Source organism: Centroberyx gerrardi, chromosome 23 (assembly GCF_048128805.1).
Source record: "Centroberyx gerrardi isolate f3 chromosome 23, fCenGer3.hap1.cur.20231027, whole genome shotgun sequence".
Taxonomy (NCBI): Eukaryota; Metazoa; Chordata; class Actinopteri; order Beryciformes; family Berycidae; genus Centroberyx; species Centroberyx gerrardi.
The window spans coordinates 3744362-3761079 of NC_136019.1; the positions used below are offsets into that span (position 1 = coordinate 3744362).

At 43.2% G+C, this 16718-nt stretch overlaps 1 protein-coding gene across 1 annotated transcript; it reads left to right on the forward strand.

The window, feature by feature from the left end:
• Positions 1-203: 203 nt before the first annotated feature.
• On the forward strand, positions 204-15973 carry LOC139922645 (FERM domain-containing protein 7). The gene is made up of 12 exons (XM_071913176.2): positions 204-335; positions 8290-8394; positions 8484-8526; positions 9568-9646; positions 9852-9949; positions 10507-10621; positions 11166-11313; positions 12056-12151; positions 12499-12662; positions 14065-14133; positions 14427-14502; positions 14753-15973. The coding sequence occupies exons 1-12, from the start codon at positions 204-206 to the stop codon at positions 15971-15973; spliced, it is 2346 nt and encodes a 781-aa protein (XP_071769277.2).
• The last annotated feature ends 745 nt before the right edge of the window (positions 15974-16718 follow it).

A 16718-nucleotide genomic window follows, 5' to 3' on the forward strand; every position in this document is an offset into this window, starting at 1 on the left:
GAGGAGCGGAACGGAGACGGTGATGATGATGATGATGATGGTGATGATGAGCGCGTGAAGCCGTGGTGCTGCGTGTTGGGATTTACTTTAAAGAAGATGGATTTTATGTATTATTATTATCATTACTATTTCTCCTGAGAGAGAGAGAGAGAGAGAGAGAGAGAGAGAGAGAGAGAGAGAGAGAGAGAGAGAGAGAGAGAGAGATGGGGGACCATCATCACCGGAGGAGCGGGAGACTCGGGAGCCTCGCTCCCAAGTCCCGGGTCTCCAAGGAGACGAAGCTCCGGCTGCGCGTGGTCTTTCTGGATGACAGCGAGCGCACGTTCGAGGTGGAGGTGAGTGTGTCGGCAGAGGGGAAAGGATGGTTTTATTCTTATGAACTACTGATGTATTTGTTTTTATTTTATTAATTGTATTTATCCCTCACATTATTATATGATGCACAGGTCTGGATATTTTTCATTGTTTAGATTTTTTTTTTCATTTTTTCATAATGCACAAATTTGACATTGTTTTCTGTGTCAGTAGTTCTGCTGCTACTGACACCACAGCTGTTCATATTCATACATTTCTAATATGCCTGAGTGTTGGAATCGTCAGTTTATGTTAATATAATCCTGTTTGCTCTATTCTTATTTGTAATCTCTCTATAATCTTTTTCTTTGATGTATCATATTACCACTTCCTGCTGCAATGGACAGGGGATCAGTAAAATCTAATCTAGTCTAGTCTAGTCTAATCTAATCTAATCTAATCTAATATAAACCAATCCAATGCAATCTAATCTAATCCATTCTAATCTAATCTAACCTAATCTAAACCAATCTAATGTAAACCAATCCATCCTAATCCATTCTAATCTAATCTAATCTAATATAATCTATCTATCTATCAAAACTAATCTAATCCAGTCCGATCCAATCTAATCCCATCTGATCTGATCTGATCCAATCCAATCTAATCTAATCTAATCTATTGTAATCTAAACTAATGTAATGTAATGTAATGTAATTTAATTTCATGTAATCTAATCTGGACAATCAATACTCAATACTCTCAATGATCAGTACTCTTCATGTAAGATTCAAGTCATGGGGATGGTTTTGGAAACGTCTTACAAGTCGACAGTAAGATATTCGCTCTTTGATGCAAGTGACAAAGAAATCCTTTCCGTTACACAGCAGACTGTCATTTAAACACTTGGGTTGACACCCTTGAGGCCGTGTGACACCCAGCACCCTGCTGAGGGAACCTGGCTGAGCAGTTCAGACCTAAAAGTGTTTTCAGGGATACAGCTGAGTGTCATTTGGATACAGAAGGACTTTGTTTCAAAGTCAGATACACAAAATTTGACAAAAGTGACACCTACTCTTAGAAAATGGGCAAAATTAAAACAAATTATGGTACTTTTTCAAAAATAATAGCCAATTTAAGATATTTGTGGACAAAATGATGACACTTTTTACAGACTGGATTCTCTGTATTTTAGGTACTGAATGCTAAATAATAGGTAATGATGTTTTTGGATATATATCTATTTGGATATATAGTGTTTTTGGATTAGGACTCATCACTTCTTCTTCACTGATGACTAATTTGTCTCCTGTGCCTGGTATAATCAGCTGTTATAGAGGTAGATTACCCATGTTTAATGACCTAATCAATCATAATATAACATTTTGTTCACAGTTTGCTGCCTGAACCTGACTGAAACTAATATTTCCACCTTTGTTTACCTGGGTAAAGTTGACAGAGCATGTATACTTTACATTCACACAGCAGTTGGGGGTTTGGTGCCTTGCTCAACGGCACCTTGACTGTATTTGTTGAGAGAGAGGAGAGCGTTTCTCCTTCACTTTCACCCACCCACATTTCCTCAGACGATCCAGGGATTCGTACCGGCAACCCTCCAGTCACAAGTCTGCTTCTCTAACCTCTAGACTACCGCTACCCTAAAATAAATAGTTTTTTTAATGGTATTTTTGCCTTTATTGGATAGTCACAGTAGCAGTGAAGCTCCCAGGCCAGATTTGAACCAATCACATTGCAGTTACATGGTATGCATCTTGGCAAACTGAGCCACCAGGACGCCCCTACATACACTTTTAATAAAATTTGATTTCAATAACATAAAAAAAAACTAGAAGGCACTCTGTAGATAGAGCACAAAACTCCACCAACACCAAAGCTGCAGTTTACAGTGTATTTGTTATATTTTCAGACAAAATAGCATGTGAAAGCAACGCAGCCGACATGGAAGTCCCGGATGTCGGACTTTCCCAGCAGCACGTGAACGCAGCATAATAGTTAGGGCTAAAAAACAAATCCCAGATCCACAATATCACCAAAATGTAATCAGCTGATCTCTGGGTCAAAATCTATCTGTCCACCAAATTTCAGCCAAATCTGTTCGTTATTTTTCGAGATATCTTGCTAACAGACAGACGGGGGTGGAAAACATTCATTGGTGGAGGAAATAAATATTAAGAATTAAATTTAAATAACATTATCTCATTTTATTAAAACCAGTGAAGGTTTTTGCTGACTGGGAAACACTTGTGATGTGTAAACAGTTTGCTGTGGCTGAATTGTCATGTGCAGAACGTTATCCAGCCTGAGAAAAGCAGAGTGACAGGCTGTATTTTCACCATGGTGACGTCGCCTGCAAGGCAGTAACGCAATCCAAAAGGGACTCAGCGTGTGTGTGTGTGTGTGTGTGAGAGAGAGAGAGGGAGAGAGAGAGAGAGAGAGAGAGGCTCGGGAGTATTGTGCTTGCAAAGTAGCTCCATTTTCCACGCCCATGCTTTCTCTGTCGGGTTTCCAGCGGCCTCCAGGACATTAGCAGCATCTTTACAAGAGGAAGAGAGAGAGAGAGAGATGAAGGAAGGGAGGGAGGGAGAAAGAAAGAAAGAAAAAAGAAAGAAAAGATGGATGGATGGAGGAGGGGGCAGGGCGGAAATAAACCCTGCCCACCCTGCGATAAATATATTGGTTTGGGCAACGAGGGAAGTGATAAATGTGCGTGTTAAAGGCCTAAAACATACTTTAATCATGAAAATAGGATTTTGCGTGTGTGTGTGTGAGAGAGAGAGAGAGAGACAGAGAGAGAGAGAGAGAGAGAGAGAGAGAGAGAGGTTTTCTCCTCTGACCCCAATTTTTTTACCTCCAGGGTAAAACACCAATTAATGATCAGACAAGACAAAGAGAGAGAAGATAAGATGGATGGATGGATAAAGGGATGAATGGATGGTTGGACATATGGATGGAGTCCCAAGTCAGTCTCAGGTCTTGAGGCACAAGTCTCAAGTCAAGTCCCAAGTCTAAATGTAGATTAACAAGTCAAGTCCAAGTCAAGTCCAAGTCATTAATGTCAAGTCTCAAGTCTAAATGTAGAACAGCAAGTCAAGTCAGAACAAATCAAGAGTCCAGTATCAATTTAATATCTTAAAGAAAACTAAATATCTAGGACTTTTCAATGCAATATGGTTTTAATAGGATAAAAACTTGGTAAGAGCATCATGAGTTTGATTTCTATAATCAGTTTCAACTTCAATAAATTCAATCATTCCATACAAATTCAGAAAACAGAATTTAAATTCAGTCGTCCGCTGGAACAAATCTCATCACTTTCAATCTGAGTCATTTACACAAACACAAGATCTCAAGTCAAGACTTTAGAAACCTTTTCAAGTCATCAGAGTACAACTCAGAGTCAAGTCCCAAGTCACCAGAACCCAAGTCAAGTCGAGTCTCAAGCAATTAAAATTGTGACTCGAGTCTGACTTGAGTCCAAGTTATGTGACTCGAGTCCCGACTTCTGCTAGGGACTAGTTATTGAATCACTGGACTGCCTGAAAATGGCAAAATGTCTGAGTCATCAATATTGAAGTCCGAGTCATCAATATTCAAGTCCGAGTCCAAGTCTGAGTCATCAATATTCAAGTCCAAGTCCAAGTCCGAGTCATCAATATTCAAGTCTCAGTCATCAGTATTCAAGTCCGAGTCCAAGTCTGAATCATCAATACTTAACTGATGAGACAAGTCCGAGTGATCAGAATTCAAGTCCAAGTCAAGTCACAAGTCGTCCAGATTGGGACTTGAATCCACCTCCAACAACACCGGCCAAAGATTTGGACAGTAAAGTTCTATTTTATTCTATTGTGTTCTATTGAAACGAACCAACTGTGGCCTACTGCAGCTCCAGGGCCGAGAGACGAGGGCGGACGCTTGTCTCCGCTGATGATCAGTTAGACCCGTCTTCTCTTTATAAGCGGTTACAGCTGGTCTCTCTCTCTCTCTCTCTCTCTCTCTATCCCTCTCTCTCTCTCTCTCTCTCTCTCTCTCTCTCTCTCTCTCCTGACAAGTTAATGAGGGACGCCCAGCGACCCCCACAGGGCCGATAAACACCGGCTAACGGTTGTCAAACACCGCCAACGGTTGTGTCACCATGGCGAGGGAAAGATTCACAAACAACTGGTAATTAGAGAGAGAGAGAGAGAGAGAGAGAGAGAGAGAGGGAGTGAGGGGGAGAGAGAATGAAGGAAAGAGAGAGACAGGAAGCAAGAGAAAGATGGAGGGAGAGAGGGGAGGAAGAGAGAGTAGATAGAGAAGTAAACAGCGAGAGAAAGGAAAGAGATGGAGGGAAGAAGAGAGAGAGAGGAGGGAGAGAGAGACAGCAAAGGAGGGAGAGAAAATGAAAGAGAAATAGAAAGTGATGGTGAGAGAGAGAGGAAGGGAGAAAGAAGAGAAAGATGAGAGAGAGAGACGGAAGGAAGGAGAGAAAGACAAAGCAAGAGAAAGATGGAGGAGAGATGGTGAGAGAGAGAGGAAGGGAGAGAGGAGAAGATAAAGAAAAGGAGAGAGAGAGGCAGAGAAAGATGGACATACAGAGGGAGAGAGAGGGATAAAGAGAGAGTGAAAAGGAGAAGAAAGAGTGAGGGATGGAGAGAGAGGAAGAAGAGAAGAGAGATGGAGGTAGACTCAGAAAGGTGGGAGATTGAGGGGGGAGAGAGAGAGAAAGAAACAGCAAGAGAAGAAGGGAGGCAAAGGAGAGAGAGATGAGATAGAGTGGAAAAAAGTGCAAGGGAGGGAGAGAAAGGGGGAGAGGGAAAGAGAGGAAGATAGACTGAAATAGAGGAAAAGGGAACAGGAAAGAGCAGAGAGAGAAGAAAAAATGAGAAGAAGGGACAGAGGGAGAGAGAGAGAAGGAGATATAATGGGAGAGGGAGAAGGAGTGAAAGAGCGAGAGGGGGAGGAAGAAAGCGAGGGAGAGAGGGAGGGAGGACGAGGAGAAGAAGCAAGAGAAAGAGGTAGGAGGGGGAGGAAGAGAGTGAGAGGAGAGAGATGAGGGAGAGAAAGTGGAAGAGAGGAAGAAGAGAGAGAGAGAAAGAGAAAAGAGAGAGGAAGGGAGGAAGAAGAGAAGAAGCAAGAGAAAGAGGTAGGAGGGGGAGGAAGAGAGTGAGAGGAGAGTAAGATGGTGGGAGAGAAAGTGGAAGAGAGGAAGAGAGAGTGAAATACAAGAAGGAAGATGGAGGGAGAGAGAGAGAGAGAAAGTAGAAGAGAGGAAGAAGAGAGAGAGGGAAAGAGAAAAGAGAGAGGAAGGGAGGAAGAAGAGAAGAAGCAAGAGAAAGAGGTAGGAGGGGGAGGAAGAGAGTGAGAGGAGAGTAAGATGGTGGGAGAGAAAGTGGAAGAGAGGAAGAGAGAGAGAGTGAAAGACAGGAAGGAGGATGGAGAGAGAGAGAGAAGGAGAGAGAGAAAGAAACTCTTTGAAACGGCTCACTGCTGCCCCTTCTGGCTAAAAAGTCTAAAAACTACATCATAATATAGGTAACATTTATGTGTGTGTGTGTGTGTGTGTAGAGATGACATTATAAACAGCTTACGATCAGCTAGAATAGAACAGAATAGAACAGAATAGAATAGAACAGAATAGAATAGAACAGAATAGAATAGAACAGAATAGAACAGAATAGAATAGAATAGAACAGAATAGAATAGAATAGAACAGAATAGAACAGAATAGAATAGAACAGAATAGAACAGAATAGAATAGAATGGAACAGAATAGAACAGAATAGAACAGAATAGAATAGAACAGAATAGAATAGAACAGAATAGAATAGAACAGAACAGAATAGAATAGAATAGAATAAAATAGAACAGAATAGAATAGAACAGAATAGAATAGAATAGAATAGAACAGAATAGAATAGAATAGAACAGAATAGAACAGAATAGAATAGAATAGAATAGAACAGAATAGAATAGAATAGAACAGAATAGAATAGAATAGAATAGAACAGAATAGAATAGAATAGAACAGAACAGAATAGAACAGAATAGAATAGAATAGAACAGAACAGAATAGAATAGAATAGAATAGAACAGAATAGAATAGAATAGAATAGAATAGAATAGAACAGAATAGAATAGAACAGAATAGAATAGAATAGAATAGAACAGAATATAATAGAGGGGTAACAGCTAACAGAGTCACGCTGTGCTCTTGTTTTCTCCTCAGCCAGTAATTATGAGTCAGAGACAGAAACTCCCACTGACAGCTGGGAAACGGCTGCAGAAACCCGACAAACCGACAGACCTGCGGCTGAAAACAATGACAACAGACAACAGACAACAGACAACAGACAACAAGGGCGACAGTTATAGAGTCAGAGTACGTAGATGGACAGTGTGTGTAGTCTCACACACTTTGTAGAAGTCTGTAGAAGAAGCTGATTTACACCTGATTCGTCCGTCCTGACTGTCGGAGGGGAAATCCCGATCGGAGGACCGGTCGGGGGCCGAGGGATTACAAATTCAACCCTGAGACCCACTCTGACTCTGAAGACCACCTTAGTCGAAGTCCAAGTCAATTCCAAGACCAGGGTCCAGCTGCATGAAGACAGACCTAGTCTTGGATGGTTTCTCTAGGAAATCACAGTCGCTCCACTACGTATTGATTGTTGTAGATCTCTAATGGGTTGTTTCTGTCTCTCTCTTCCTTCAGGCTCTTTCCAAAAACCAAAGATCTGCCATCTTGTATGAAACAGCTTCAGTATTTAAACTTCCCCCTCGGACAGTTAGGCCGCGACTCGTTGCCATAGCAACAAAGTTCTTAACTCAAGCTTAGCCAGTAGGGAAGGTGGCTAACTTTCCTACCTCAAAATAAGTCTTAATATTTATGCAACAGTCTTAATTGGACTAGTCTAACCTGAGAATGTAAGGCCGGTCTTAAACTAACTAACTTTATTTAGGCTCTAGTGGAGTTCAAGTCAAGACCAGGTCCAAAGGGAGTCGAAACCAAGTTAAAACCGAGACCTGCGCTAATCAAGACCGAGTTACTTTTCCCCAGCTTTGGCGGAGTTTACTGTCGTTCTCTACTGAAAACAATAGACATCCAGTTTGCCCTCTATCACATAGACAAGAATGGCGTGACGTTAGCCCTATTCAGTTTCTATGAGAAAAACAAACCAACTTTTCTGTGGTTCTCCTACTGGAATGCATGAGTCTCTCCCTAAGGGTGGGGGCGCGTCTAAAAGAAATTACAGGGGGTTCTGGGAAAACTTTGCTCAAGAGAGTGTCACTCTCGATGATGGCCCAGTTTCTTTTAACGACCCGTTTGATTTGTTCAGCATGTGTACTATATGTGTGGTGACAAAAAATGGACGAGACTGACGTACAGGGTTGCGTCTTTTTTTGTTTTTTTGAAGAGGAGTGGTGAGGATGAAAAGAATCCGCTCTGAGGAGGGTGTTGCGCGAGGTACTCTTCCTAAAGAGAGTGTAACTGTCCCTCTGCCCCCTTAAATGTTATTCGGTTTAATTATATATATATTTTTTTCATTATTTTCAATTTGTTTCACCTGTTATGTGATTATGTTTATGTTTAAAGCCCTGAAGAAGACCTACTGTGGTCGAAACGTTGGCTTTTTTTAATGATTTAGCCACTACAATAAAGGCTTTTTAAGAATTTTTTCTTCCTCGTGATTATATTTCTATATTTGGAGCGCCTGGATTGTCCTTCTGCTTGAAGCACACTTTTTTCCCCGTTTTCCAAGAGCACCCGATACATTTTTGATCCCAGCTTGACAATATAGAGCAACCAGTCATTTCCTTTTTTTCCAGTGAAATTGAACTATTCCACATTTTGCTGGGAACCCTCGTCGAACCTCCTCAGGGACCCCTGGGTGTCCCTGGACCCCAGTTTGGGAACCACTTAATTAACCAGCCAATCATCTCTCTCTCTCTCTCTCTCTCTCTCTCTCTCTCTCTCTCTCTCTCTCTCTCTCTCAGCAAAAGGTTTTAGGTGGTGAGTTCTATAATAAAGTGTGCGGTCATCTGAAACTGCTGGAGAAGGAATATTTCGGACTGGAGTTTAGACACCACAGTGGCAGCTATGTAAGAAACACACACACACACACACACACACACACACACAGAGAGAGAATTACTTAATTCCTCTGCCTTAAAACATGTTTGTGTTGCAGGTCTGGTTGGAGCTTCTGAAGCCGCTGGCCAAACAGATTAAATGTAAGTCAGTTTCACTTCACATTTAAAATAAGAAACCCAACATATGGCCTTTAATGCAGATGTTATATGTTAACACTTTCACCCAAAGCACCTTACAGTATCTTGGGTGTGTCTCTATCATGGGCGGCTCCAGTGGGAATCAAACCCCCACCCCGGGCAGTGTCTAATGCCTTGCTCTACCCACTGAGCGACACAGGGAATCGAACCGCTAACCTCCTAATGTTCACAACTGCAGCGACAGATTGTTAGCGGTGCGAAAGGCTCCGGTTGCATCTATGTTGTTTTCTCAAGCAGCTGCAAAGTTGCTTGAGAAAACATGTTCGTTTTGCTGCTTTGCTTTTGCCTTTCACAGCGTTGCATCATTTGGATGAGTTAACATAGCTAGCTAGCAAACATTGATCTAAAAAACAAGCAAAATTACATCAACTCCAATGGATGAAAGCTTCGTTTTTGAGATGTTTATTCCTGCAGTCTTTCAACTAAAGGGTGTAGAGAACTGAGAAGCTTTGGATGGCTGGAATCAACTTCTGATCCATTTCGCTCTTGTCAGGCAGAACTGTTGTTCATGAAACTATTGTAGATCACATCAGTAGGGAAACAAGCAGGCACAGAAATCTGATTGGCTGTTGGCCGATGACTGAGAAATGTTCAGCTGTGACCAACTTTTCTCAGCTGATAAGCTAGTTGAGAGTTTCCCCGGTCGCTCAGCTCAGGAGGAAATGACTAGACTTTTGGTGACTTGTTGATTGTGTTGCTCGCAGTGTGAACACAGTGGAAACTTGGCAGTGTTTGTGCTTTGCTCTACTCACTTTCTCCTTTTACTTTATTTCTCTTCTTTTTCTCTTGAATTCTTGCTGTCCCTTTCTTTCTCTCACCCTCTCTCTTTCTCTTTCACTCTCTTCATCTGTCTCTTATCCTCACTTTCCTCTCTCTTAACCTCATTACCTCCATAAATCATCCTGTTTTGTTTTTCTCTCTCTCTCTCTCTCTCTCTCTCTCTCTCTCTCACTCTCTCTCTCTCTCTTTCTTTCTCTCTATCAGACACCAACGATCTGTTCTTCAGGTTCATAGTCAAGTTTTTCCCACCAGACCCTGGACAGCTAAAGAGAGGCCTTACCAGGTAACAGTGTGTGTGTGTGTGTGTGTGTGTGTGTGTGTGTGTGTGAGTGCATATGCAATCGTGCATCTTAGTTTGTATATATATTATTATTACTACAACTACAGAAAAAGTGTGTAAAACCCACATTTTCTTTGCATATTTTATTTATACTCCGTGTGCGTGTGTGTGTGTGTGTGTGTGTGTGTGTGTGTGTGTGTGTGTGTAGGTATCTTTTTGCCCTACAGATAAAGCAGGACTTGTCTAACGGCAGTCTGACCTGTAATGACAACAGCGCCGCCCTGCTGGTGTCTCACATACTGCAGTGTAAGTATAAAAGTACAGCACACTCTTCAAATTGCGTGTCACTTCTCACTGTCCGTCTTCTCTGTCCAGGTTTTTCATCAAGAGGTAGATTCAGGTCAGTCTGTCAGGTGTCACACACATCAAACTTCATCACGGTTTACAGCTCTGGAGAAAACCATTAACTACAAATGTATTCTTTATTGAGCAGTATGCACATTATGAAAGGAAGCAAAAGCTTTATTTTTGTGAAAATCACATTTTCACCCATCTCACAATCCTCTTCTCATGTTCAGAAAGAAGTAAACCTCTGTCTTTACTTAAGTCAACATCTGAGGAAAAATCCCCTTTATTTCATTTGGATGAATACAATTGGAAATACATATCTTATCTACCAAAAGCTACGACCACAATTCACAACCCTGTCTGACATGGATCACAGCTGAAATTTGCACTTTTACGAAATGTTTTGAAATTGTTTTTAGCTAGCTAGCTTGCAAAACCACCTCGTGTTTGTACAGAATCTGTGTGTGTGTGTGTGTGTGTGTGTGTGTGTGTGTGTGTGTGTGTGTGTGTTACAGCAGAGCTAGGGGACTATGAGGAAGAGTTGGACTGTCACCACTTGGAGATGAAGCAGTACGTTCCCAACCAGGAATACCTGGACCACAAGATCATCAAGTTCCACAAGAGACACAGGTACACACACACACGTGCACGCACACACACACACACACACACAATTTTGTCTCTCCCTCCATCCATTTCAAATCAAACTTAAATATTATGTAACTGTCTCTTTTTGTAGCCAGGAAAATGTCTGGTAAATTTGGAAAAAATATTCCTCCAAGTGGAGAAAACATAGGAACAGCTGCTCTTTCACTGCTTACAATGACTTTCAGGCGAATTACCTGTAGTCAATAATACAATGAACAATATTAGCCATTTACCCTCCTTGACTGCTGCAACAGTTCAGTAAACTTCTTGGCTCCGCCCATTGAGGTTTAGTTCAACCAATGAGATTATTTCTGCTTCCAGAGCAGCTCTGCTTCTGAGAAAGGTTTGTAGAGCTAAAACTACAATCTGCAGGTTGCAACTTAGCATTAAGAATATGGTACAAATGTTTTGTACACATGGAAAAACTTTAGTCGACTTTCCCCCAAAGATCTCTCTCTCTCTGTCTCTCTCTCTCTCTTTCTCTCTCTCTCTCTCTCTGTCTCTCTCTCTCTCTCTGTCTCTCCAGAGGTGTGTCTCCAGCAGACTCAGACATCCACCTGTTGGAAGTGGCCAGGAAGCTGGACATGTACGGCATCAGACCGCACCCGGCCCACGACGGAGAGGGGATGAGGATCAACCTGGCCGTCACACACTCTGGAGTACTGGTCTTTCAGGTACAGTATGTTAACACACACACACACACACACACACACACACACAAGGACAAACCTTCTGCAGGGCTGAGTGCGAAAAGCAACCACTGACATGTCACATCTCTTCCAGCAGCAGGTACCACTTTTATTGACTTTCCATCTGACTTATCAGCTGTTGTTCAACTCCAATTTTGGTGATTTTCATGCTGTAACTTCAGCTGAAGGAGTCCATGCTGGTCTATGGGTTGAGAAAGTTCTGCCACCCTTGCAATCCTCTTAAATCCCCATTAGGTAAACTTAAAATTTCATGGTGGTGAAGCTGAAAAAAATGCTGTTTTCTTAGTTCCTGAAAAGTTGACATCTTAGATAGGATATTCAAATGAGATGCTTGTTAACCTTATATATTGAGAAAATGAAGTCAATTAAAGCACAACATGGCTTAATAGAAAAGGTCCCGATAGTAGAAATCCAGCTACACATGCTGAATTACGGCTTCTCAGCTGTCGTGAAATCATACCAGAAGACTAACTCATTTGAATATGCATAATGGGGCTGGGCCGTCCACAGAGGGAATGTCTAAGTTTGGCCTAGAGGCGTCTGCCAGTGGAAATGTCGATTGTAGTGGCAGCTAACCGTGGCATCCAGTGATCACTTTTCACACTCACCGTCACTCTAAAATTCACTGTCAGAAACTGTACAACACCGCAGGATGCACACACACATAATGTATATTGAAATCATGTTTGTCTCCTGTGTTCTCCAGGGAAACACCAAGATCAACACGTTCAGCTGGGCGAAGATCCGCAAACTGAGCTTCAAACGCAAACACTTCCTCATCAAACTACACGACAAAGTTGGGGTGAGGATCAAATGTGGGCCAAACAGTATTTGTTAGTCAACCTCTGTGTTTGTTTTAACCCTCTTGGAGCACCAGATGGGCGGGGTTTGACGCAGGACACTGGACAATATAAGGAGTACTAGAAAATTGAAACAGGAGAGTTTGTGAAAGATACTCCAACCAAAACATGTCTTGGCATGAAAAGGTCCATTTTATTTGTTGAAGATCGACACAAACTTCGGTTATTGGTCTCCATTGGTATCGGACAAACCCTTTGTTGTATTTGTATTTGTATGGACGTTTGTGTGCATTCATATGTCTACTCGTATGTATTAATACGTATTGTGTGTGTGTGTGTGTCCATCCAGCCGTCTCCTAAGGACACGGTGGAGTTCTCGATGGCGAGTCGCGATGTGTGTAAGTCGTTCTGGAAGATGTGTGTGGAGTACCACGCCTTCTTCAGACTGGCCGAGGAACCACAGGCAACACACAAAACACTGCTGTCCTGTAAGGGCTCCAGCTTTAGATACAGGTAACACACACACACACACACACACACACACAAAATGCTGTCCTGTAAAAACTCAAGCAACCCCCTAAAAAAAGACTTACACAAAACTATTTTATACCTTGTCACGTTTAAAGAAGTTCTAAATCTGGTCCCTAGCCACATTGAAGACCTTTTAATCTCTTGAGTCCAGCCTGAGATATTTCTATGATTGAAGGCTCTTCTGACTGTCTCTCAATCTAAACTCAAGACTAACAGTGATTCCAGGGTTTTTCTGACTATCTCTCAGTCTAGACCCAAGACTACATGGGATGGTCAGAAGGGTCTTCAATCACAAAGTCTACACTAAAGACTAAAGGTGACTGAAGAGCCTTGCAGCTGTCCCTTAGTCTAGAATCAAGACTAATTGTGATTGAAGGCCCTTCTGACTATCCCAAAGTCTAGACCCAAGACTAAACATGAGTGAAGGGTTTTTCTGACGTCTCTCAGTCTAGATTCAAGACTAAAGGTGATTAAAGGTTTCTTCTGACTGTCCCTCAGTCTGCACTCAAGACTAAAGGTGACTAAAGGTTTCCTCTGACTGTCCCTCAGTCTAGACCCAAGACTAAAGGTGATTAAAGGGTTTTTCTGACCGTCCATCAGTCTAGACCCAAGACTAAAGGTGATTCAAGGGTTTTTCTGACCGTCCATCAGTCTAGACCCAAGACTAAAGGTGATTCAAGGGTTTTTCTGACCGTCCCTCAGTCTAGACTCAAGCCGAATTGTGATTGAATGGCCCTTCTGACTATTCCAAGGTGTACCAAGGGTTTTTTTGACCATTCATTAGTCTATACTCAAGACTAAAGGTGGCTATTCAAGGGTTTTTCTGACCTGAACAACCCTTGGTCTTGACTCAAGACTGCATGTGATTGATTGAAGGCCCTTCTGACCGTCCATCAGTCTAGACTCAAGACTAAAGGTGGCTATTCAAGGGTTTTTCTGACCCGAACAACCCTTGGTCTTGACTCAAGACTACATGAGATTGATTGAAGGCCCTTCTGACCGTCCATCAGTCTAGACTCAAGACTAAAGGTGACTGAAGGGTCCCTTTGGCTTCCCTCAGTATATAGACTCAAGATTGAAAGCACTTCCGACTGTCCCTCGGTCTAAACTCAACACTAAATACGATTAAAGGGCATTTCTGACAGGTCCCTCAGTCTAGACTCAAGACCAAAAGTTTTTGGTTGTGCCCAGTTTTTACTTTGAGGTGTTTCTTATGTTTTTTTTTATCTTAACCAATCTCTTTTGACTGTGCTTCCTAATTTTTAGATATTTCACTATGCCTTATTTTTTTGTCGTTTGGTGAAGCAATTTGTACCTCTGCTTTGGGCCATGTAGATGATGATGATGATTATTATTTCATGTTCTGTCATTTACTGTGTGGCAGTGGACGGACCCAGAAACAGCTGTTGGAGTGTATGGGATCAGGGGAGAAGAAACACGCTCACTTTGAGAGGTGAGAGCAAGCTCATAAACATCATAAACATAATTGCTTTGTTATCTAAGGAACCAAACCTGCTTTTAATTAAATCCCTCAAATTTACTCAAGCCTTACCTTTATTTTAGGTATTTAGCTGATGCAGTAGAATAAACTTCACTTCTTAGATCACACCCCTGGATGATCTAAGAGAAATGCTAGGAAAATAACATAAAATGAGAGCTAACGAGATAAATAGGAGGGGATTGTTTTATCTTATTTTTGTTTGTATATCAAGTCTTTTCTTTTTGTCTTTCTGTCTCCCTCTTCAGGACTTACTGTCAGTCAGACTACGACCCCAGACAGTGTCAATCTTCTCCTGATCTCCTCACTGACGTCTCAAAACAAGTAAGAAGAACTACCGTACACATACACACACACACACACACACACACACACACACACACACACATACACACAGAGAGAGAGAGCTGGAAAAACGACTGTAAATAAAACGCAACACAAAAAAATACATTGATAGATATATGGAGAGACATTTAGATAAATAGACTTTATTCATTCCTGAAGACACAGTCAATTCTAATGTGTTTGTGTGTGTGTGTGTGTTTGTGTGTGTGTGCGTGTCTTACCTCTCCAGGTGTATGAACACTCCCACCCGTTCCCTCGGTCGGGCCGGGCCCTGGTGGTCCGCAGTCAGGACGAACTGGACCCGCATTCCCAGGAGGTAGACGACATAGAAATCAGGGGAGGAAGGGCTAAACGCAGCCAATCAGCTCTCGAGGTCGCCCTGAAGTCCCGCCCCCTCTCCCAAGTCACTCCTCTGTCCCCAACTTTCCACCAATCAATGGCCTCACCTAAGATGAGGTCCGCCTCCACGTCTGTGGTGGAGGACGTGAGGGGGGGGAGGATGGCAGCGCAGCGTCAAGCCCAACGGCTCGCCGGTTTCTACGGCAACCGGTCACGGCGCCGGCCCAACCCCCAGCCCCACCCGGACGCAGCGCAGCAGTTGGTTCTTCTCTACCCCAATAGTCCCGCCTACCAGTACCACCCCGTCCTCCCGACGTTCCCATTGGCCGGCTACTCGCCACTCCACAGCCGACACCCCTACTTGTCGGACCACGTCGCCGTTTCCTCATTGGAGCGTTTCCCTCAAGCGAGGAGGCGGGATTACGTGACGATGGAGAGCCTGTCGCGGCCGTCTTTCTACCCGCTGAGCCACGATCCGTCCTCGCTCTCACCGCTCAGGAGGAACCTTCGCCCCTCCGGCTCGGGAGGGCTGGGTTTGGCCAGGGTCTACCAGCCGGGAAGCAACGGAGCGAGACTACTGGACGTCGGGCGTACGGAGGCGGGGCATTACAGCGACGACTCCAACTTCCTCCCGGGGCTGCCCCGCCGCATGGCCAGCCAACCGGACATCAAGTTCCACCTCTCCAGGAGTTCTAACCCCGCCTTCGACCCCGCCTCCGAGTTCCGCCCCCTCGGTTACTACCCGCACCTGTCGCGCCCCTCCAGACCCACCTACCTCCCGCTAAACTCCTCCCCTCTGCCCGAACGGCCCACTTCGCTATGCGTGATAGGCGGCGCCACGGGAAGCTACAGCGACTCAGACCCGGAGGTTTTCTACCCATATTACTGCCCGCCACCCCCGCTGGGGAAAGTGGTACGGTCCGCCGGACTCGCCAGAATGAGGTTTTCCTCTGGGAGCCTCCAACTGGACGAGGAGGAAGAGGAGGAGGAGGAAGGACAGAAGATGGGGCCGAAAAAGGAGGAGAAGAGCGAAGAAGAGAAGAGAGAGATGATGGGAGGAGGAGGAGGAGAGGGGAAGGGCACTGCGAAGATTACCCAGGTCACACTGTAGATGAAGATGGAAAATACGGACACACACCCTGAGGGTTGCACGGTTACTGATTTTAACACGTCATGATCACATTCAAAACTGTCAGGACACACACATCCCAGACTGTAGATAAAAGGAGAAAATAGCAGTAAATGTGATGGTTTTGTATGTGAGAGAAGTGTATTGTTTTCAGGTGTATTGGGGTATGAAAATTGTTTTTGGCTTGTTTTAGAGGAAACCATAGCAGCGTCTGAAAGCTAATACTGCCTACTATTTATTAGCCATATTGAGCGCACAAGCTTATAACATTTTGATGATTAATACCAGTAAACTAATATCTAGGTTAGCTAGTTAGCCTAGCTGACCTTCCAAGTTTGAACTAGCCTCAGGTAGCAATAAAGCTTGGCTAGCTGTGCGTTATTGGTTGCTATGCCAACTGTTGCCATAACCAGGGAGATAATTAGCAATTTTTCTTCTTGTCTCATGTTTTTTTATTCTCTTGTGTGTATATAATACTTTGGAGAAAACTTTTGAAAGTACACATACATTGGTAAGCATTGTATATAAGCAATAATAGCCTTGAAGACGTTCTTCACTGTGGGTATATGGGTATTTCATTGTTGCCGATGGTACTTGATTGCACCTCATACAACATCACCATCGTACCCACAGCAAAGAAAACCATCTTGGGTATTATTGCTACATTCTGATTTCTGATTTGTATGCATATTCCTACTGCATACTTGGTATGTAGTAGGTGCTTTTG

Bases quoted from the DNA above. Each gene is read 5' to 3' on its own strand.
- LOC139922645 (XM_071913176.2), top strand. From the start codon at position 204: ATGGGGGACCATCATCACCGGAGGAGCGGGAGACTCGGGAGCCTCGCT. The intron at 8,395-8,483 runs GTAAGAAACACA...TTTGTGTTGCAG, and splicing joins GACACCACAGTGGCAGCTAT to GTCTGGTTGGAGCTTCTGAA. The intron at 10,622-11,165 runs GTACACACACAC...CTGTCTCTCCAG, and splicing joins AAGTTCCACAAGAGACACAG to AGGTGTGTCTCCAGCAGACT.